Genomic DNA, 25,024 nt, shown 5'->3' with positions numbered 1-25,024 from the left:
AACCTGTATGTATGTATTTAGCCATGTAGAAATATTGTATACTGGTTATTTAATTTAATGCCAAAAAATAAAAATTAAAGAGCCAAATATTTAATATATATATATTTAATTTGATTGTATTATTTACATTCTTTTTAGTGCAAGGATATAAATTTAAAAACAATTATGCAAAGATTTATTTTTCTGTTCATTAATTCTGTGATTTTTGTTACGATTATAGATCTGAAAATATTCAATGCTCTATTTTTTTTATTTATGTGATCTATCCTAGGATCGTAATAGCAACGTCAAAGTCTTGTCAAATATTACATTACCACAGACTCTACCACGACTGAGATAGAGATTTATGTTACCCACTTGCCTCTGAATTGAATCAATATTTTTATTATTAATATAAGGAGTACCTTTAACGTAAGCACGTGTACGCTTTTATGCATGAAAATTGCGAAGTGGGATTTATCAATATTATAAATTTAAAAATAATAACCTTTTATTATTGTCAAACAAAGATTTAATTCATTTGTATATATTTAATCGTCATTAACTTTTATATGGGTTTAGAAAATAAAATAAAAAAAAAACCATTACTTTACTAAAATAAGGTTACTGTACCATTTCAAAGAACTTTTTTTATTCGTATTCTGATATCGACATTTTTGCTGATTATGGTTGAGGCTATTGAGCCTAAGCCATTGTTAAAGCACGACTGCATATCATATATGTTTAAAACGCGCGTAAATGTCCCACAACTGGGCTCATTTTTTTAGGAGATTTGGAGGTTACTTTAACCTTCGAGTTTCACATAGCTATTGTCTGGCTGCTGGCAGAATGTGTTCCTATCAGCTCCGTGATGGAACGGGCTCATTTATGTTACCTATTAATGAAAAATATAATGAATACATATATATTTACAACGTATAGTAATTGCTATAAGTTTAGGCTGAATTTATTTATAAACAAACTAGCTGTGCCCGCGACTTCGTGCGCGTTCTTTGAATTTAAGTTATTTAGATATTGTAGCGTGATGTTATTGTTATCTATATATAATTATAAAATAAAAGTAGCCCAAGTTACTCCTTATTACATCCGCTATCTGCCAGTGAAAGTTCCGTTGAAATCTGTTCAGCCCTTCCAGAGATTAGCCGGAACAAACAGACATACAGACAGACAAAAATTGTAAAAAATATTATTTTGGTATATATCCCGTGTATACATACATATGCATTTAGTAAAAATGGGTTATTTTAATATTACAAACAGACACTCCAATTTTATTATATGTATAGATAAAAAAAAAAATCACAATTGTTTTTTATATTCATACTATGTTATATCAGCTGTTTATTCTGTTTATGTAGTGTATCGCCAGCTATGACTATCTGACACACGTCAGTAACGCATTATCTAAGCCGGACTTTAGTGGATCCATATTTTAACATAGAGCATACGTAACACCGACGATTCTAGTATTTTTAGATGTATATCATTTTATATGTTAAGTGGTGATTTCTGATTTAATATTGTCATTTTAATAAGTAAATTTAATTATAGCACTTGAACGTCCATAAGAAAAAAATATTATTTTTAATTGTATATCTTTTTTGTGTCTATATCAGACAAATAAATAATTTGAATTTGATATTGAATTTCAAGCACTGGACTAGCAATAAATTTCCTTTCGACTGTATTATCTATGACAGTTCTAAAGTATTATAGCTCTGTAACATTTAGCATACGTGTGACTTTTATAAATAAGTTATATAATTGAAAGGAGCAGCTAAGACTTTATAAGATAAATATACCCTCGACCCGGTCGTAAAATGTTGGATATCGACTTATGTGATACGGAATATTGACGCGTGTTCCGTTTAAATATCATAGTTAATGTAATCAATATCGCATATCACGTTTGAGTTTTCTGACGTTTAACGACTGTGTCTCTCTAGTTCTTTATTAGATAATTGCTTTATAGATGTCACCTTTGTTTATAGATTATAATTGCCTATACGTTTAAGATATATTTAATATAACTTCAATGCAGTGTAATTATATAAATATATTATTGTGATATTAAAGTCATATTATAACTTGCTTTTTTTTAATTTAGATAGTAATCATGAATGATAGCTTAATATATAATATAACATCTTCAAATCCCAATACTGAACAAAGTCCTCCGCTCCTTGAGATAGATCCAAAACTGCCATTGCCGTTTAATGATGATAATGGCCTCCAACTGATTTCGGCTACAGCGACCGATGTCTCAGGAGATTAGCCATCATATACATCATATTAACATATAATAGGACATAATTGTGTTTGTAAAGACAAGTGTACTCTCAATTCCCTTACTCTCCTAATCCAATACGCTTCGTAATCCAAGGTTGCTTCTGATGAGACCGGAAAAAGTTTAAACGCATCACTAACTACTTTCCTAGGGGTGCAGCAACTCTTATCGGTCCGACCTGGGGTTTGAACCCAAGAACTTGAGATCTTTATATATCTAGTCATTATACCAACGAAGCGGTTCAAATAGTGGCTAGGATGCTTGGAGGATAGCCATGTGTTAGATTATCATACAATGATATAATTATAAATATTCACATGTTCTTTCCCCTGGGACATCTCGACTCAATACAATAATAATAATAAGGGCTGTGGAAAAAATGAAACTCTTAAATATACATTTATAATATTCATACTGAACTTCTGTAACTTCATAAAGAACACCAAATAACAAATACATTTAATCTTTATAGCAAAAATATTATCGTGGTCTGACAATTCTGTATGTATATAACTCTATGTTTTTTTATGATTCTTGATTTAAATTCAGACAACTTCTATTTTCATTTTTATATTGCTATCTCGCTCACATTTGAAGAATAGTATTCACCAAGAGCAATAGGTAACGAACCAGCTCAGAAATAAACGTTTACAAGGTAACTTACGTCAAAACGATCATTGCTAAATTACCATAGATATAATAATAATGGTCAATGTCGCTTATCACTTGACACTTCACAATCGAATTCTGTACTGAGTTTCGAGTTTGTTCTTATAGAATAGTTTTGCACTACCGAAATATTGTGATATAATGTATGCTCTACTCTAATTCACAACATGGTATATTCATAACTCTTGGTGAGTTAGATTTTAAAAGTTCTATAAATACATATTAAGTTAAAAGTCAAAATACAAAAGAAGACGAATTATTTTATTAATAAATAATAATATATTTTTAATCTAAACTCGTAAATGATTAAATGATAAATTGATCTATTACTGCTGTTTTAGTGAAGTGACTGGCTTATGATCGTTGAGCATAGCTGCTGTATTATGTACCCTCACTCCTAAACAGTATAGTCATTAGACCAATAGACTTATATAACCGACAGAAGTGAACTGACTTTCAAACTTCGGGATCTGATCTGTGAATTACCACTGAACTAACGAGACACTTGATTTTGGTTATTTCAAAACATATCAAAGTAAAAGTCCAACATATTACATTATAAAACATAAGTAAATAAAATCTTAGTTTAAATACACACGCAATTCGCAATTATAGTAACAAAACACTTACTTTTTGAATTCGATTAAAATAAATAAAAGTTATATTACAAGCTATTTCTAAAAATTTACGGGTGAGCGAGATGACAATAAGTTTGTAACTACAGTCTAAATTAAAACTTTTTATTTCGCTATTACGAGTTAAAATGGTCAAACCTTACATGGTTGTACTTACAATGTCTTTACTCGAAAAATAATCTATTTATTGTATATAAAATGAATACCATTCAACATTGATGTATAAATATTAATTGTCTATAAAAATTACACTTTTACAACACTATAAAAATACTTACGTTTCTAAAACATCAATTCTTAAAAATACAAATCCATTTCTTTTAATATGTCGGTACAATTTATAATTATTTACTTAAAATATACGAGATCTTCTGATTGTGGGCATTTTAAATTATATATATAAATAATTTACCATTATGTACATGAAATAAATGTACTAAAGGTGTTTGCCTCTCCTTCATTTAAAACCATTCGATTGACCAACTTAATTAGACGTCATTAAGGTTTTTTTATATGTTAAACATATAGAGACAAGTATGTACTATGCTGCTAGCATTCTTGCCACCATTCCACGCGGTCAAGATTTATACAGTAACTATTTTTAATTCATATTTGTATATATATTTAAGCACTTAATGTTATCAATTCTTATGTTCATTTAGACAACGTAGTAAATAGAAGCCGCATGAAAAAAAATGAGCTAAGGAACATTTATTATATTAAGTACGATATGAATTGATATAAAATATAATAAATAATAATTACTTTGTGGTAGGGCTTTGTGTAGGTAGCTAGTACGGGGTGCATGGCGTACCCTGGGCAACGGTCCCGGCTTGAGCTTGCTCGCCGGCCACGGCTAAGACTGGCGGGAGGGATGCCGCGGGGCTGCTCCTGGTACGTCCTTGATCGGTGTCAAGGCGGACCATGTGAGTGGCCTCGTTGGCTAGGAGGGAGTGGGAGGGCTGGCTACTCGAGCCTCTCAGGTGTTTTACACCGGCGGTCAGCGGCGGAGCCTACCATCTTATCCGCCGCAGGGCGTCAACGAAGTTGACGCCCAACCTCCAGTAGCGGACTCGAGGGAGTTCGCCACATTACCACGTGGAGGATGAGGGGTAAGGCGCGCACTAGGCGCGCTTTCCATGAATATTCAGCTGCCGTTGGTGGGGTCGCGGTTACATGCCCTTGGCGATCCCGTACTACTCGGCGGCATGGTGAAAACCCGAGGATGGTTTTAGTGGGTAGGACAGGGCATTAGTATTAGAGTGCCCTGGCACGGGGCATTAGTTCCCGGTTGAGTCCCACATACCCGTCCCGGTCCCCTACCGGGCGGCATGCGTAAATGCATTTCCTCCTCATTAAACAAAAAAAAAAAGTACCTAGTACCTACCGCCAAGCAGCAATATTTAGTGTTGTTCCGGTTTAAAAGCGATTGAACCAGTGTAACTATAGGCACACTATACGGCTAAGTTCTTAAGATTGGCCGCGCATTGGCGATGTTAGGTATGGCAAAGATTTCTTACTGTGTCAATTGTCTATGGGTGCTGACCGTTCACGGTTAGCCCATTTGTCATAAACAATAAATGGTGAATGTAATTCAAATGGGAAATCGATACGGCATTAAGATTGGTAGACAATTATAACTGAGTTTCATTAAATAATAAAAATCTAAATATACTTCATTTGAGTAGGCTTTTACAAGTAATTTTGAATAGTCATTTTAAAAAATATATTAAGCAAAGCAACCGCCTCGGAATGTAGATTCTACTGTGAAGAAACGATAAGAAACTCAGTAGTTATTCTTTTCCAAGATTTTAAATAGACTGGACAACTCTTTTTTGTAATACATTAGAATACTGAGATGATGCACGAGTGCATACAGCCAATAGAGTGTCAATAGAAAACTGTTATTGTTGCAATTGACATTGAACATCTTAGAATGCGAAGAAACCTAGCGACATTATGATATTTTTTATTGCTTCAAGAAATAATACCTAAAACAATCAACCAAACGATATGGTCTTTATTTAAATTTAAAATAAATTGCAACAACTACATAACCCACAATCAGTTACCCTATTATGAATTTTAAACGTAAACTTTCACAATGACGTAAATAAATAAATACGTCACTTTAATTTGTCGTCGAATTTGTGTCTGAAATAGAAGCGAGCCCTATAATAATTAAATCATTGTTATGGGAGAATATGTCAATAAAATTCACAAATAAGGATAAAGTAATTGAAATTTTGTACTTAAGCTTCCAAGGTCACGATAAAATTTCAAAAACATGATATGACAAATGATTAAATTATTCATTTCAAACCTATCATACTATTTTCAAATGTGGAACTGACTGTAATTTTTTTTTTTTATAATGGAATAATTCAACACAGCTCTTAATAATTCTTCCTAAACTGTATACAAAATTCAGTTAAACTTGCCGTTCCTCGAATGTCAGATCAGAATGCGCCGAAAACGCTGCAATTCATCGAATATTACTCGCTAACGTATACGTTAAAATTCACGTAAAAAATCCACTAGATTAAACTCACATACATAATTACATTTTTATAATTACAACATCGATTAATCTAACTATTAAATGCACATCGATTTATATGGAACTAGCATTGCATCAGGAATCTGTATTTATCAGCAGGCACGAGGATTTACTTTATATTTACTAAACATCTTTAATTCATTTATTCGATAATCCCCATATACAATTTTAATACATCTTTGATAGGCTTACTGTAATTGACACAGTCTAAAGCGCTTAATCCTATAAAATATTGAATACCTGAAAAAGCTTCAAACTATTCATATGTACGTTTACTATCTGCTATAAAACTATATTTACTGAAATATTTATCAGTTTCATTATATTGAGCTCAATCTAAAACTATATAATTTGTAATCATTAATAAAATATTTCAACAATTATCAATTTCAAAAATCGTTTTGACTTCATCAAGAAAAAATATACCTGATATAATTGAGCATTAATAATATCATATTCATTTGTGATAAAATCAAATCATCTCATATAGTAATTAACGTTTCATAATTAATTATCATTTTTTATAGTGTGAACACGTCTTTACAAAGCGAATCTTTTCAACTCGTTTCTGTAACATTATCTCAATTATTCTCGAAATTTCTCTCGGAAAGTGTGAAGACGCCTGTTCTTAATTGTCATCGTTCATTTTTCCGTTTCCTCCTGAAAAGAATCCAAGGTCCCTCCAAGGCTTCGGTGATTTGGTTTTGGCTTTTACCTTTAGTTTCGGGTATTGTTAGGTAAATGTACCCGGCGCTCATGAGTGTGATGGTGGCGCAGATGTAGTACGCTGCGTGGAGACCAAGCGAAATGGCAACAGCTCCGAAGTAGCGTAGAACAAGGAAGTTGCTGAACCACATCCAAGCGATGAGGAAGCTGGATGCCAGACTGCGCACCTGAATGAAAATATTATATCAAGATCATAAACAAAAACAATCAGTTATGCTTAAAAAGGTAAAATTTAAATATACTTTATTTAAATAGGTTCTTATATACACTTTTGAATCGCCATTCGATTGCGTATAAATATCTATTATATATAGACGGAGAGAAAGAGGGGGGGGCATAACGCCCTTTTTACATTAAAAGACGATTGCTGTCAGTTCATTCAACAGTAAGCCGCGTAAAAGAACTTCGTTCCAATAAATATTACATAAGTGAATATTAATTATGTAGGAATGTATTTTTAACTAGTCATCATATTAAAAAAATACTTACGTTAACAGCAAATAGTTCCGATATCAAGACATAGGGCACAGAACCGAGTCCTACATTGTAAAGGAACAGTACCAACGATAGCATAATTACTGGCAGCCATATCGCTATGTCTTCTTTATCTCTTTGCTCGAATTTGACCGACCAATTAGCGTCCGATGTATAATTGTGCTCTTCAACACTAACTTTATACCACGACTTTCCAGTGTCATTGAGGAATTGGCCGACTGTGTTATTGTATGTTGTAAAATTTCCTTGAATTTCAATTCTTTCTCGAATGTTCTTTTCCTTATAATTGAATTTTCGCAACGGCCACAAACGATGGAAGTACCAGGAGTGCATACGTAAGTGAGGATCGCAGTATATTCCTAATATTGTCAACCCCAAGACTATACCAGTACAGGACCACAGCAGTAGAGTCTGAAATAATATGTAAAATTCATAAATTAAATGTCAATTTTAGAGAACACGATGAAATTCAATGGGCATAGTAGTTTCAATTCCGAGCCTGATGTTGTTGAGCCTACCTCGTCTTAATTTTTAAGGAGAACGTTGAGGAATTTGTATGAAAAAACAAAATGTATTAATACATAACATAACATAACATAATCTGCCTGTAAATTTCCCACTGCTGGGCTAAGGCCTCCTCTCCCGTTAAGGAGAAGGTATGGAGCATATTCCACCACGCTGCTCCAATGCGGGTTGGTGGAATACACATGTGGCAGAATTTCGTTGAAATTAGACACATGCAGGTTTCATCGCGATGTTTTCCTTCACTGCCGAGCACGAGATGAATTATAAACACAAATTAAGCACATGAAAATTCAGTGGTGCCTGCCTGGGTTTGAACCCGAAATCATCGGTTAAGATGCACGCGTTCTAACCACTTCACCGTTCTGGCCATCTCGGCTCATACAGTGTTTTAAATATTCAAATATTAAGTCAAATAAAGGACAGGTCGACCTACGGGCGGTAGACATTTTTAGAGACCTATTTACAATTTCTTAGAAATACTTTATATATACGAGTACGTGTGATCGAAGGTGAGTAAATCCGTGCTTGGCGGTATTGATAGTATTAGAAGAGGCGTGTATTCTTTAGAGAACCAGGATCTATGGGTGAAGATAAAATACCATGAGGCATGTGGACAACCGTGCTCGTCTGCTTTCTTAAAAATAGATATTAGTAAAATATAGAGACCACTCTTCGTAACGGAAACGCGACGTATTGTTAAACTGAAGAATAACTGATTCAGTAAGCCATATTTAAATGGTACCATTATTGGGGAACGATATTATCACTAAATAGCAATTCGTGTAGCAATGTTCTAGATAAAGAGACTGATTTATAGTAATTATAAAACAAAGGAATATACTCATAGTTTTTTTGGCTAATGCTTGAGCCAATGGCTCGTGTATTTGTACTTTCGGAAAATAAATTTATGATAAGACTGGTCGCTAGCTTTAGTACCTTTCTTCCAACTTTGTCAACGGTGACAGTTGCAACGGCCGCTCCTAAGACCAGTGCTGTGCCGCACAACATTGAACCAGCCTCGGATGACTCGAATATGGCACGAGGTAAGGTTCTGCAAAAGAAGTTTATTACGATAAGAATTACATTTACAACTACTTATTTAAATATTATGATTTCTTAATTCACGTAATTTACTCGATGACAAAATCTTATAAACGATATTAAAGTGAAACATAATTTAATTGTCCCAGGAGAGTTATTATTGCTAATCACCAAATATTATATGGTACCCAAACGAAGTCGAACAAAGTGGTTATATGAAATAAGAAATTTATTTACTTTCCGATCGCAGCACCACCTTCCAGGTTCAATCAAAACCATCCAATCCATTCAAAAACACACCAAAAATGTAATCGAAATTGGACCAACTGTTAAGGAGTTGTACGGTTACATACACATTTACAGTTGGGACATTTAAGATTTATATAATAATAATAAAAATATTGGACATAACATACATTACTCTGATGAAACTAATGAACTTTTTCTACGTCCTCTCGGCCGGGAATCGAACCCGGGACCTCGGAGTGGCGTACCCATGTAAACCGATGTACACACCACTCGACCACGGAGGTCATCAATAATATAATAATTATAAATAAGTATAAATAACTATGTAGTATATATTTATTATATGATGTATTGTTTGTATGCTAGCCAGATTTTAAGTATATAACAATCAAAGGTAAGGTTCGAGTTAAAATGGTTATATTTTTAAATTATTAAATACCTAATTTCGTTAATAATATGTATAATTATATAGCCGTCGGAGCTTTACCCATTGTAAATGGTAAAATTATAAGCGGTGATGTTTAAGACGGGCACGGTGTGGGCAGAATGACGTAGCACGGCGGCTGCAAAGCTGTTGACGGCGCCCGCGCCGCTCCCGGCCGCCGCGCACAGCACCACGCAACACGACAACAGAGCGCGACGATGGCTGCCGTGACGGACTGCAGATGGGACCAAACACACACGATACTCTCGCTAAATATAAATATTTTATGTAGATTTATGTATTTATATAATAATTTTAGAGACAGGTAAATCCCCCAGATAAATCCCCAATAAAAGTTTTCGACAGCGTCAAGTTATATACTACATCTGGTAGGGTTTTTCGCAAGGTATCCTGTTCACTTATTAGCTATTTCATTGCCAAAATTTCCTGCAATACAGTTAGGCACAGGAAATATATATCTTAGATGAGCCAATGGAACGAAATGTATCCGATGTGGTTATTTACTATCGGCAGTTCACATTTAATCTCTGACAAATATTATTGATTAATTTATTATCTATTATGGAACAGATATACGAAACAAATAATTTAGTGGGACGTATATTTAGGTTAATTTTCCGATAAAACTATCTATCCGGACTTGTCTATAATATGGCCTACATCCTAATAGTTGTAGAAAGTTGGACACCAAAACATTAATTAGTAAAATTTCATATGTTAAATAATTTCCTATAATACCTACATAGTTCTCTACATGCTGATTTCTCGGCTCTTTCTCGATCAGAGTTGGACTCAAGTCCGCTACTTCGTTTTAGCATCGGTTGAAAAGTATCTGAGTCCTGTCTTCTCATAACCTCTTTCCTTCCATATCCTTCTGATATACGTATGCGCACCTCCTGTTGCTCGATCACATCAGTCAAGTCTTCTCGAAAGTCAGATCCATCGAACCAGCACATAATTTTTGCTGCTTCCTGGATGCAAAAGTTCGGTATTATAATAGACAGCACGGAATATGTCGTATTACTGGCAACATCCAACAGGGCAGATGCAAAAAGCCTTTTTATTGTAAAGAGGTAATGAAAAAGCTTACTATGAATATCACACTATAAATTCTTAGATAGACTTATAAACTGTTAATACACATATCGCTTCCTATTACAGTAAACGTAATGAATACATCTATAGAATTATATATTAGTCTTGAGGTATACCTGAATCTTCCCAACGCTGATAAGAAACGAAGGTGTTTCTGGCAACCAAACCAAAGATAGTAGTAGAATGACTGGTGGTATAGCCATTGACAGAGACAGCGCATGCGCAGATAGCACACCACCGGCTGAATAGGCAAAGAGTATACCGCAACTGAAAATAATTAAATATATTGATTGAATTTAAGTAAGGAGCTATCGATGGATGAAAGTACTTCGAAAACTACTCGATACTGATGTTATATTAAACCTACAAGACTCAGCAGAAATTAACGTAAGATATATTATTAGAGCCGAGATGGCCCAGTGGCCCAGTGGCCAGTGGCAAACATCGTGAGGAAACCTGCATGTGTCTTGGAATATGCTCCAAACCTTCTCCTCGGAGCGAGAGGAGGCCTTAGCCCAGCTGTGAGAAATTTACAGGCTGCTAATGTACATATATTATCTATTAATAATAGTAATTTATCAAATTGATTTATCAATGATTTCAAGGTTAATGTTAGATTTGTTAAGCTATCATAATTTGATTTAAGCGATAGGTACAATGACGAAGTAAGAAAAGGGGATACATTTTTTAAAGTGACAATAATGACTATTTCGTGGGTTGACTTAAAATCAAACTACTTGCTACAATGACTACTAAGAAATCAAAGTTTGAATTTAATTAAAAATATTAACATATTGTTATATAATAACATGTTAGTCGTGCAATTCAGATTAAATTAGTAACACTAGATTTAACAGAATTAACAGAAATATATTATTTAATTTCTCCTAATATTAATGAATCCAGCAACGAAGACAAAACAAATTATCAAACTCCCAAAGGGCGTAACATACAATGATTTAGATATTTTGTGATTACTCGAAAATTGAAAACGTTCGCCTGATTGATAAAAATAAATAAGAAACTGTTAAAATCTAAAATTTAAAGTCTTTACTAATTACCCACAAGGCCTAATAAATGAATCATACTAAATGAATCATATATCTTGAAACTACAATTGAATATTTGGCTAGTAAATTGCTTGTCTTCACGAAGTCTCGCCTCTAAATGTTGGACAAATAAAGCAAATCAAATTATTCACTTTCGGAAGTTGGAGTGGAGCCAAACCTGATAACAGGACATATCTCACTTTCCGGTGAAGTGAATAAATTAGGGTGAGCATAATGCACATTTATACAGGACATGCTGAAATAATTTTAGATTTCGGCGAAAGATTGGTCACATATGTTTGAAATTGTTTGTGATTAATTAATACTGTATATCTGTGTAATTTTTGCTATTTAATTTCCTGCTTTGTTTCAAAACGTTTTCCTATATCTAGTATGCCATTGTTTCTCGTAAAGTTCTGATCTTTTTTGTATTTTTCCATAAATAGAGGAGTTCATTTTGTTTATTTAAATTAAAAACTCTTAATATATTGAAGGAGGGGATAAATTCTATACCAAACTACTAATCTGTGATAAGAAAACCAATTATGAATTTTATAACTTGGTTTACTTGTCTACAACAAAGAAAACTTTGTTATGTTAAATGTGTTGTTTGACTGTACGATATATAAGTCATCTTATTAGATAGTAAAGTTGCCAACCTGCATGCCAATGCTGGCATAGCAGCAAGACCTCTAGTTCTGGGTGCGATTTCTGCACAATAAAGTGGAGCTAAGGCAAGTGCACCGGCTCCACCTGCTCCAGCTGCAACTCTCGCCGCCCACACTCCACGAGCTCCACACCAGGCAGCTAACGACCAACTAATCTGGAATAGAACGATTTAATACAATAAAATTAAATTATACTTCATGAGACGTAGCAATCAATTCCTATTGAAAAATTGTATTGCTTAATATAATTTAATTATTTTTGTAGGCAACAAAGGCTCGTTCTAGTTATCTATAGCCGTTATTCTGTATCTCTTATAGTTACGATATACCCTACGATTATATAGAAAAAAAAAAACATTCTGCACATATGTTAATATGTGTTGACGCTTGTTATAGTATTATATTTTAATTTCAATTCTTTTATTTTTCGATCCGACTGATTTAAAAATGTATTGTATTAAAATCCATAACATTTTGTCATTTTCATTCCTTCAAAAGTATGTAATATTTTTATCACAGGATGTTATTTCGTATTTTTAACATGCAACACTTATACGTAACAATATATTACGTAATTTTTATATAATAAATAGGTGGACATTCTCTGGGCCACCTGATGGTAAGTGGCCACCACTCTACATCCCAAAACCCTCTTGGTGGCAAGAAATAAACTGAACTTCATGGCGTTCATTAAAATCTTACTTACAATAAAGCTAAGACATATACAAAGCGCTCCTGCTCTTCTTCCACGGGTGTCAGCTAAAACAGCGAACATGGGTGCCGCTGGCAGCGCAACCAGGCACGGCAGCGCTGCCAGCCATGCGCCACCAGTTAGCGCTTCATTACCAAGAACGCCAGAAACCCAGCCAGTGCTGCAACCGTGCGTGAAGCAAGATAGGTTATCTGTAATAAAATACACTATATTAGTAACACTGTATATGTTAAATTCTTTACTTTTGAATTATCATGTACTGCATTTCTATTTTAATTATTTATTAGTATTTAATAATAACATCGTGAGGAAACCTGCATGTGTCGGATGAAATTCTATCCACCTACAGCCGCATTGGAGCATCGCGGTGCAATAAACTCCTAATCTTCTTGAACAGAGAAGCAGCCTTAGCCCAGTCGAAGGACATTTACAGGCTTTTACTAATTTTTCTTTACATTTTAGCATGAAAATTACATTAACATTAAATATAATGACTGACAAATTTAAATGTTTTCTGGGATCTTGTTTATAAAGCGTATGCAATGGTTGTTGACCCGCGACAGAATTACTAACCCTGTGTAACAGAGCTAATAACTTTATGCTTGTTTGACCGTGAATACTACAGAGCTGAGCTTAATCGCTAGTTTATTAATAAGAGCATCCCACTGTAGTTAAGCGTTTGTAACGACATCAAGGAATTATGCATGTTCTGACGATAAAATCTAAAGCATCATTCGGGATACGCAGATATTTTTAACTTGCCAATTCATAAATTCGAATAATTTCTAAAAAATATATTAATAAGAAAAACATATTATTCAATACAAGATTGTATAGACGATAAAAAAGCGTGGAGCTAATACTTGTTGACTTCCATGCAGGATATATTATATACATATATAATTGTATTCAAGTAACATAAATTTGTATTTTAAATCTTGAAAAAGAGTAACTGCTGAATTTCTTGCCGGTTCTTCTCGGTAGAATCCACATACAGAAGCAGTGGTAGCTTCACTTAAGATAGTATTGTAAAATGACGATTCAAAAGTGCTTGTAAAAGCCTACTTGCATAAAATATATTTTGTTTTTGATTTTGAGAGGAAGTTTAATTTTTTACCTCAAACTTTTAACACAAAATGAATATAATTTGTACTCGTAATTTTAGAAGTAATCTTAATATAAACCCTATACTGATTCGGAATTTAATCAGTAACGAAAACTAAAGTACTATTCATGTACAATTATATTTGTAAATCCTATATGAAAACAAACCAATAGCAATATAGATAAATTTATAAATATATCAATTTATTTAGAAATGTGAAATTTTAGTAGTTATTTTGATGTTTTGTTCTATTGCTATTTAATAATAAGTTCATTCATACTTAGCCACATTATTATTTTAGATAGAGAATTGTTTATATTGTCATAATAATATTAGTACCTATATTTATTTAAAAAATATATTAAAATGTACAAATACTATCTTGTATTTTTATCTAAAAGATAATATGATAAACCATTCATATAAACTATAAAGATAAATGGTCCAAGAATAGAACCCCGTGAACTTTTATCGGTCATCAAGAATATGTTTGATAAACCAAATTGCTTTTATCCGGAAACTGTTATGAGATCTTGCTGAGACTTGTAATATTATATTTATTATAGGGTTACTGATATAACCTTATATATGAATAGGTAACACAGTAACAGCCTGCAGATTTTCCATTGCCAAGCTAAGGTCTCCTCACCCGTTGAGGAGAAAGTTTGGAGCATCTTCGACCATGCTGCTCCAATGCTGGTTGGTGAATACACATGTGGCAGAATTTCGTTGAAATTAGAAACATAGTTTTCCCACGATATTTTCTTTCACCGTCAAGCACTAGATAAATTATAAACACAAGTTAAGTACATGAAAATTCAGTGGTGCTTGCCTGGGTTTGAAACTGCAATCATCGGTTAAGATGCACGCGTTCTAACCACTGGGCAATCTCGGCTCTTATAATAAAAAGGTATATCCTTGTAATTCTATTTAGTTTAATAGGTTGGTTTCAAGATAATCTGAGAAGGAAATTACAACAAACTCACAAACTGTAGCCGCTACCACTCGACGGACTGAACCACGCCAACGCTTCGAGGCTGTTCTTTCTATGCGGTTTCTGGAACAAATATTACATTTACATTTTTTTTTAATAGGGCATATAAAACCTTTTCACTAAAAACTCATTTAAATTATTTTCGCCTTTTAAACCATTTTCCGTTATATTAAAGGTTGGTTCATATTTTTTTTGGTTTTGTTCAAAAACGTCTGGGTGGACTTGTTCAAATTTCGAATGCATTCGAAAGCTCTACTCATATTTTTACTTGTGATTTTAATTTGAACTTGTAAAATTAAATCAGTGTTTATGCACAGAAACTATTTTAAATTGCTATACGGAATTATGTTTTTTATTGATAACAGTCTAATATAATTGGTACCTATTTGTAAATTTATCTGAAAAACTATATACCTATTTCCTTACTGAAAAATATATGGAGCGCACCTGGGAACTGAATAAAATGAATCACCTAAATCGGCCTAGCCGTTTCTGAGTAATTGGTGAGCATATAATACTTATATGAAAAAGTATACATATAGTCAAAAGGATAATCCGTAGGAATCTTTCTGAATTTAGCGGTAAATTTTTAAAGACGTTGAATTATTTATTAAAAGTTGATGGTATAATTTATCCAAGTTCAATCACCAGAAGAACAAGAAAATCCACTAATATTCGTGCTTGTCTTGTCAAAAAACATATCATCATTAAAGTAGCTCTTATTGACATGGATTGCAAGGTGTTAACATAGATTAAGCTGATTTGAATATTTTGATCACCACCTTCTGGATCAGTAAACGTTTATTACAAGCATACCATAACAATCAAGCAAGCCTTATAGCGAGCTAGACCATAAGAATTATTTGGCATTTTATCTTATGTACTATGCCTGAAACATTTAAATAAGAAACCTTAAGAAAAGAAATCAGGAATAATCACTGACGTCAAAAGGATGCCATAGGAAAATCAAGTCCATCAGACCTTTCTCTGAGACTACTAACTTGTCTACTCCTTACAAAGTATTTTAAATTGAATAAACCTTCAATTCTGCAGAGCGATCCAGTTACTGTCGAAAGTTTCTTTGCCGCAAATTCAACGCTAAAATGCCACAGCTTACACGGAAGAAATTGAAAAAGTTTCAAGAAAACACGAGAATAATTTAAATTAATTTATTTAATAAAAGCGACGAATGTGTAAGATTTACGATTTTTATTTAATAAGCCTAATGGCATTTGGTCGTCAATATGATTTTAGAACAAACGCACGAACGAAGTCATACTTCTTTAAACGAGTTGAGCAAAAATTTTTTACGGTTGAACGGAAATTACGTCAAAACAATTACACTATGAAGTTAGTTGCGGAAGAGAGATATTTGTAGGTATATTACATATATTATGTTTAAATCAAACACTGATTGTTTATTAATTAGAATGAAATGAACGTTAATCACTATACAATAGTTGGTTATTAAAGTCGTAGTACGAAGCATAACTTTTAATGCTGAAACGTAAGTACAGGTCATTTTTATACATTTATTTTAATCATCAGATCTCTTCATAGTATAAAGTCCCTAACCCGTCTCTACTAGGCAACGGATTTTAACGCAGTTTTCATCAATAAATATATTCGAAATGAAGGTTTATATGTAAAGTACATATAATTTTTAGTAGAGAAAAGACGAGAATTTCAAGGTTCCTATCTAACAAAAAATATATCTTTTTATATTTGTGTTGCAATCTAAACTTATTTTTTTATACCCTTATTGTAATTTTTTGAAGCCGGGATGGGATGTTTAATGTAAAAGGAAATTCGTTCGAGAAATTACCTTCAAATGTTAACCTATTAAATACGGAACACATCTGTGGGACCAATTTCTTAGGAATATTTATGTCATTCAGTCGCGCAGGTGTGTCTAATCGTTTAAGCTTTTAACCAGGCTCATTTAAATACAATTATTGAAATACTTGCTATTCGTATTCAAATATTTTTACAATCACAAATTTAATGGATTCTTCAACTTCAACCCACTACTTTTGGACCCTCCAGGGCTAGAATATTCAAATCCCACATTAATGCATTAGCATAGGCACTACAAGTGGTATTTAGCGTCCCTAATGATGTTTATCATCTTAATTTAGTAGGAGAAGGCTATTTTTTATTCCAAGTCCTAAATCGTTCGGAATTAAACTCCTCGGCCTGGTGGACTATTGTTTGGGCAGACTGGCAAGAAGACTACCTCATGGTGAGTAGTCATCACCGTCGACGGATACCGTAATTGCTTTCAGGTGAATCAATGATGGGTTTTAATAAAGACAAGGTTATGTAATATAACTCACGCGGTACCTATTACGTACGTTGGGCGTTGTTATGCCACGAGCATTCACGCGAATGTCAATAACAAGTGTTATGTATGTACATAGAAGGCGGCAACTCAAAGAGACGAATGGTTTAGAAACGCGGTACAAACAAAAAATGTTATTTTTCGTAATGAAATACTCCGAAAACAAAATTTAAAAAAAATATAGGTACCCGATGACTCAGCGTGTTTCGGAAAGTATATAATGTAAAGTTATAATTACCACTACGAATTAAGATCATTGATGTAAAAAGTGTGAAATTCATGTTTATTTGTTTATGTATTTCGGTAACAAATGGTTGTTATTTTATTTTATTATTGCATTGAAATAAATAATAAGAAAAAAGTTAATTAAACTTAACCGATTAAAATTCTGATATTACACGAATATAAATACCGGTGTCGAGTTTTAACTATACTTCGTGTTTTGTGGGTAGTGGTGGAGCCAGTGTTATTACTGGCAAATGGGACATCTTAGTTGCCAAGTTTGACACTTCTTTCAGCGCAAATGTCTGTGGGCGGTGCAGACTTGAGACCAGATGGCATTTTTTGTTATAAAAATATCAGATGTCAAACGTTTTTGTATAAAATATTTAGTTGTTTTTATCCAGTCAGTTATTTAAAAAGATCTTCTCGTAAAATTAATTGCTATAACCTATAATCACTATAGCGTTGCACTAGACGACATTTTAAAGTTAGGGAAATTTTTTTTGCTATTAATTTGAAATTAGAATAAAAAATATATATATCAAGATAATTTATTTATAATATCCTTTCGACTTGGTTACTCAAATTTGACAGTGTGACTATTGAAATTACTGTGACCATTTTAATAAATTCACTGTAAACTATGTAAAAAAAAAAAAATTTATTCGATCAAGCAATCTGCTCCATTAATTGTGGAACTACTGTAACATTCAGAACTATAAAATTGAACGAACCTATAATAACATATTATAAAAGCATTATTTAAAAGCTAAAATAATTATTTCGTTTAATGTATAAGATATGTTCATTAGGGGATCCTTTTAGGGAATTACATTAATTGTAATTCCCCCGAAGGATCCCTAATGAATACTGAAGGATTTTTTCGCAATTAAGGCTTATATTTCCTGGGCTCAAAAAGGCAAAGATAAAAAAATCTTCTATTAAAATTTCATCAAATTATAACTTATTATATTACATTAATAACTTGATTATTGTATAATATTCTAATCTTGTATTAAAAGTCAAATACAGAAGCGCAGTTTCCACGACGGACGTGTCATAAAATCACAGTAACGTTTTATGCAAATATGCAAAACAGAGGATATTGCATATTTAAACGTCGCACATTTGGTATGCATTCAATACATTCAAGCAACTGGCGTATTATGAAAATTTCATTTTGATATTCCATTTTCATTTCATGTATGTAATGTTCTGTACGAATTTTGGCAACCAATCTCAAGAACTAGTCGTCTGTGATATTATATTGCAATAATGTGTGCGCCACGGTTCTGCTCCCTCACTCTTATTTGGAATTCAACAGGAGAGTCCAGCCATAGGAACATGTCCTAGGATGTATAGTATTTTTGCAGATCTGTGGAAGCTTAACAGGCACAATTTTCTCGCAACTGAATATTTTGACAGAAAAGTATTTCTACGGGCATTTTTATAAGCCAGTTTGACCAACAATTTCATGAATAGGAATCACAGATGTGTGTGATTTTTATGTTGTAACATGATTAAGATTCAATATTTGTACTCGAAATAACTTGTAAATAGAAAAAATATACATAATTTTTTTTGTAATTTTAAAAGTACGTTTTAATGTTTTAGAGCTTATTCTATTGTGATCTCAAGGATACTTTGGTGGGTCCTATTTTGCAGTTGTGCGTTAATTATAAACAATGCATTATTCACTCAGACTATTTGTAATATATGTAGAGAAGCGTAATTATACAATTATACATGTTAAATATAAATATATTGTTGAAGTTTCTTACACTAATAAATAAACGATATAATGTATATATTAATCACAAAATGTTTTAAAACTTAAGGCAAAAAATATAATATTTTTAAAGTAATCTCACTGTTCTCTTAAAACATGTTTCCTCTTTTAAAAAAGAAATTAGAAGTTTTTTGTTTTCCATGTGACCCTTACTTCGACCCTACTTCATACTTCAATGTTTATAAACTTTTTTCATAAAATTCATGCTAAGGGAAAAACTCCAAATTTCCTTATACTGAGTCCATTTTAAAAGACTACGTAAGGTATAATCAAACGTTAATTTTTTTTGTATTATACAAAAATTGTAAAGTGCCGCTCAGGACCTGTATAATTAGACTTATGGACATGAACTGGCATAAACTAAGATGTAAATTAAAAAAAAAAACATTTGAAATTAGAACGTGACTGTGAAAATGAAGTCCTAAAATATGACGGGAAAATACAAGCGCGTTGGTATTGTAAGATTGCAGATGAATAAAATTAACTTCATCTTTCAGTCTTTGCCGCCCAAAGTACATGGTTGTATTCGACAAGGACTGGCTTAGTTACCATTGAAAAAGACTTAAAAGTCATATATTTGAATTTAGAAATACTGACGTGGACGAACACACTTGTTTGAATAATAAGACTGCAGATGAACAATTAACTTTATCATCCAGTCTTTGCCATCTGACGAGGCCAGTCCTTATCAAACTGCATATACGTTGCAGTTTGACAAGGACTGGCCTAAAATACATTGAGTTTAGAACGTGTGATGTTACTGAGAAAACAGACGGATGACTACGAAATGAGGAAGAATATCGTTTTCATATAGCAAAGAAGCAGAAGTACAGAGTAACTTCTCTATTTAATTCTCGGCTGTTCAACCTTCATGGTTGAACTTTGACAAAGACAGGCCTAAGCACGATTATGATGAACTAAAAAGAATAAATTTGAATATAAAAATGCTGACTTGATTAAATATTACACACGTCACGTCCGAACGAACTTGTCGGACAACAAGGCTGCGAATGAGCTGAATATTAATCTTTTCCGCATAGTACGGTTTATGATAAAAAATAATAAAAAAAAACGAAATCTACTAAATATCTCACTAACATAATTAAATATTCGATTAAAATAAATAATCGATAAAATATGCTCGATGTTTGAGATTCGGAAAAACGTAAATGTTGTTAGTCTATGATAATTTATGGTGTTTGGTACCTTTCGTGATACTTAAAAGCGATATGATTTTATTGATATATTAATTATAATACAAATCACTAATAGATACGGATAGTATTTTTTTTTTAATTTTGGCTCCGATTCAGATATAATTTTAAAATAAAAACGTCAAATAGGGTTAAAATAATTTCAGTGTTCATTTAGTTTGTATTTTATAACAAGACATTTCGCCTATATCTTCTCGATATTATATTTACAGCTTTATAAACCTCTTCCAGATATTATAATTATCTAGAAAATAATACATTCATCTTGATATATCCCTGGGATGATGTCGTGATGACGTAAAAGTGAAACCAGCTAACTATGCAGGACATATTAAAATACACAAGTGTGTACAAAAACACAGAAAAAACGTAGCCGTTCGAACTGAGGCTCGAAGTAATGTAATTTTATATATTTATATTTTGAATTTAGATTTTTCGTTTATCATTAAATAATGAATATGTATTAATAAACTCATTTTCATTTTCTTATTTTGCAATAAAAAATTCGTAAAAGAATATAATATCAACGCTATGTTAAAGTTATATATTTATCTTTCCAATAGTATTATAATGGCTCTTGTAATGATTTATGTATGTATATTTATACAATACAAAATAAGAAGAGTCACGCTTTAGAAGGCCAATGCGCCGATTAGCGAAGTTTCAAAACTAAGATGGCGTGTCACATTGCGCGCTTAATAACACGAACTTTTCATAATATTTTAAATTAAAATGAAAAAAAAAACTAAAGAAAGAAGAAATCTTTTTGCATCCGAAACGACAGGCGAATTCAACCTTGAAATATAATCATTCTCTATTAATTTCTGCCCTCGGCGTTTCCGCGTGTGAGGAGTAGTTCTTTCGGTACAACTACTTACCAAGTTAGGTAACCTTAACACGCCTATATTGAGCAAACTAGTGTTCGAAAAAGATAAGTCTTTAGGCCTCGTTAAAACGCCAAAAACCGAATTAATTATACAGAGTGTAGCGAAAATGAAAGCACCTACTCGTATTTTAAATTCAAATTTTTTTCTTAATTCAAACAAAAAAGCCATTGTGGAGGTACGGGGATAGATCTGTGTCGGTTTCATTTGAATTTTTAGCAATCTATATCAATTTTCAAAACACGTTTTTGAAAGTTAGTAATAAAAACGACACAACACATATTTCTTCTATTTTAAGGTATAAAAATAACTTAAGTAAAAGATCGATTTTATATATATAAACACCTATTATATATAAACACAAAAAAAAAATATATAAATATAAGTGTGCATCTCGGGACGCCCGATAGAAATGCTAACTTAAACTGTCCGAAGTACGGCTAGCGCTGTGGGTTAGAGTAAGAGAGGAGGATCCTGCCTACCGCTACCGTTTGTGTAAGAGAAAGGGAAGCCAGACGGACTGGCGCCGTAACGCGTTACGTAACGAAGCGGTTTACCCTCCCTTAAGAAGTTATCACTCTCAAGTTATCACTAATATAAAACATCAATCAAGCAGTTACAATCTAGTCGCGGGTTCGCGGTCTAACTCCACTCAATAATATTTTTATTAATGAACAGCCCCTTCGATCGTAGTATTTCACGCACCCCCCTGGTAATGGGGAATGGTGATGGCAGTTCCTAGGGCCGTGCCCTATCTACTGCGGTATCCTGTTCGCCGTCCGTTTCTACGGACGGGTCGTTGGGGTCGGGTAATTCCATGGAAGTACCCTAGTGGCGTATGCTGCAGACATCTCTTGGTCCTCCGTACATTCTCAGAGCGATCAAGCGCACCGGATGAGACCCCGTAAGGGGAGGTCCAGCGAACGACCTGCCCTGCGAATGTCTGCGCACGACAGATGTCGTGGTACAGAGGGAGGGTTCGGAGACATCTTGCTGCTGCCAAATGTGTGTTGCGTATTCGTGTCTCGTTGAGATCAAGTTCCGTCGCTGGCGGTGAAGGCTGCAGATGGGTGAGGGTGGTTGGTAGAGAAGAGTGGAGAAGAAGTGGTATTCGGCATTCTGACAGGTTGTCGGTGTTCTGTGTTGTTGTGGTTTGTTTCGGCGAGTCCGGTCCGTGACCGCGTAGACTCCCACGATCCGATCAAGCGCACCGGATGAGACCCCGTTCGGGGAGGTCCAGCGAGCGACCTGCGGTCGTGGGTGAAAAAACGTAGTCTAGACGCCTCGCTCTCGGTCGGGGCCGTCAGGATAAGTCCCGCTTGGGATTTCCTTTCGGTCGGCCGCGGTGAGACGCTATTGTACAGACCGGTTCGTCGGGTACGGCTCTTTGTAGGAGCCGGGTGATTTGCCCGTTACTACGGACGGGTCGTTGAGGTCGGGTAATTCCAGTGGAAGTACCCTAGTGGCGTGTGCTGCAGACATCTCTTGGTCCTCCGTACATTCTCAGAGCGATCAAGCGCACCGGATGAGACCCCGTAAGGGGAGGTCCAGCGAACGACCTGCTCTGTGAATGTCTGCGCACGACAGATGTCGTGGTACAGAAGGAAGGTTCGGAGACATCTTGCTGCTGCCAAGTGGAACAGCCCCTTGATCGTGCATTCCGCTATTCATATTACCAAATTACTGCCATCTTGACTTTTTGGCGGGAACGAGTCAAGATGGCGTCTCAACCAAGCGATGCCTAGCCTCTGATTGGTCGAGACGTACGATGTCATGTTATATAAATATTTTACACGATAATAATAGTTTACACATATAATTTAAAATGTAAGAAATAAACTCTATTCCGTCACTTCCCGCGATATATATTTCAAGAATGTTGTCTCAACGAAATCGCCATTTAACGATAAGGCCGCCTAGTTCAGAAAACTAGTATCTTTTAGTATAGATACATCTGTTTTTATTTCTTATTGGTGTGGCAAACAGTGAAAAAGTCTATCTATGAATAAACTGACGGAATTAAAATGACTGTCTTTGGATTTAAATAACAAGGAAATAACCTCAAGATATTAATTAACGCACACATAGTTTGAATATGAACGTACTCGAGTTTAAAAGCAGTATTCTCATTCCGCCTGTATATGCTTTACGTCAAATCGCGTGTTAGCTATCAGCAACGTCTACATGTAATGACCAAGGACCGTCTAGCCGTCTTAAACGGGTAAAATTGCATGCATTTTTGATGCAAATTACCTTTGTTACTAAGTGACAAGTCGTGCAAATATTAAACACCGTTTAAGTTCCCAGAGAACACCCTCTATTCAACCCTAAAGGTCTACCGTAGTACCTAAATGGGTCCTGTACCGTCTGTATCCAATTTTCTACCGTCGTCGGTTACCAGTGCAACTTATCTAATTATTTTGTGAGCCTGCATTTTACGAATTATTATATTATATATATGTTTTTACGATAGACAGTATAGGTCAATATTTATTTTTTAGATACTTTATGGATATGTATGTATATGTTTTTTTTTATATAGTTTTATATAAGTATGTGCATATATTGTTATATATTGTTAATTCATTTTTAATTACCGCCTTCGTGGTTTTCTGTTTGACCTAAACGTCGACTGGCAGACAATGCCTTCAGGCATTAAGTCCGCCTTTTGTCCCATTGACTTTATGGTGGTCAATAAAGCATTTAAATAAATAAAATAAATAAATAAATGAAACAAAACGACATTAAGGAATTCATTTACATCTCATCCTATTATATATTAAAATTATAAATTTGAAAGTAAGTTTATTTGTCATGCTTTCAATTCTTAGATACTCAACCGATCATCGTGATATTTTACTCACACGTGAACATAGCTGCGGGCGGAAACAAGACGATTTTAATTAAACAAGGCTTAAATTATAATGTTCGTGTGTAAAATCGACATACAGTAAAATTACCATAACTTCCTGAAACGAAGGACTTTTTAATACTAAAAAGATACAATCACGAATAAACAAAGACCTACCGTAGTACTTATTTACTTGGCTAAGTGTAAATAAAGAAACACGCAAGTCCACGAAGCTTAAAAAAAATATTTACAAGCTGTTTCTAAATATGGACGTTAAATTAAATGACTTCAAATTTAGTTTAAACTATTTATATTCAATGGAACTTTTGTAAGAATTTTCTGAAGTCTGAAACTTTCAACAGCCTCTTTGGATTAATATAGGCGGGGAAGCTTAATGAATAAGATCAAGGAGAAATCAAAGTATCGTTTTATTTATAATTAAATTATAACGTTATATTAAAAGTAGAA

The 25,024-nt window shown here is 33.6% G+C and overlaps 1 protein-coding gene across 1 annotated transcript in view; it reads right to left on the bottom strand.

Annotated features, from left to right (window-relative positions):
* Positions 1 to 5,974: 5,974 nt before the first annotated feature.
* The window catches only part of LOC113399510 (solute carrier family 2, facilitated glucose transporter member 8-like), a 66,842-nt gene continuing 47,792 nt past the window's right edge, over positions 5,975 to 25,024 (bottom strand). Inside the window, exons 2-10 of the mRNA XM_026638658.2 lie at positions 15,248 to 15,318; positions 13,151 to 13,347; positions 12,436 to 12,599; positions 10,844 to 10,994; positions 10,375 to 10,603; positions 9,675 to 9,846; positions 8,834 to 8,948; positions 7,367 to 7,783; positions 5,975 to 7,044 (exon numbers count right to left, since the gene is read on the bottom strand). Of these exons, the coding sequence (XP_026494443.2) occupies positions 6,787 to 7,044; positions 7,367 to 7,783; positions 8,834 to 8,948; positions 9,675 to 9,846; positions 10,375 to 10,603; positions 10,844 to 10,994; positions 12,436 to 12,599; positions 13,151 to 13,347; positions 15,248 to 15,318 (1,774 nt within the window). The 3' untranslated portion in view covers positions 5,975 to 6,786. The remainder of the gene's footprint in view (positions 7,045 to 7,366; positions 7,784 to 8,833; positions 8,949 to 9,674; positions 9,847 to 10,374; positions 10,604 to 10,843; positions 10,995 to 12,435; positions 12,600 to 13,150; positions 13,348 to 15,247; positions 15,319 to 25,024) is intronic.

This window comes from Vanessa tameamea, chromosome 25, assembly GCF_037043105.1.
Source record: "Vanessa tameamea isolate UH-Manoa-2023 chromosome 25, ilVanTame1 primary haplotype, whole genome shotgun sequence".
In the NCBI taxonomy this organism is placed as follows: domain Eukaryota; kingdom Metazoa; phylum Arthropoda; class Insecta; order Lepidoptera; family Nymphalidae; genus Vanessa; species Vanessa tameamea.
This window is presented reverse-complemented; position numbering and strand designations above follow the sequence as displayed.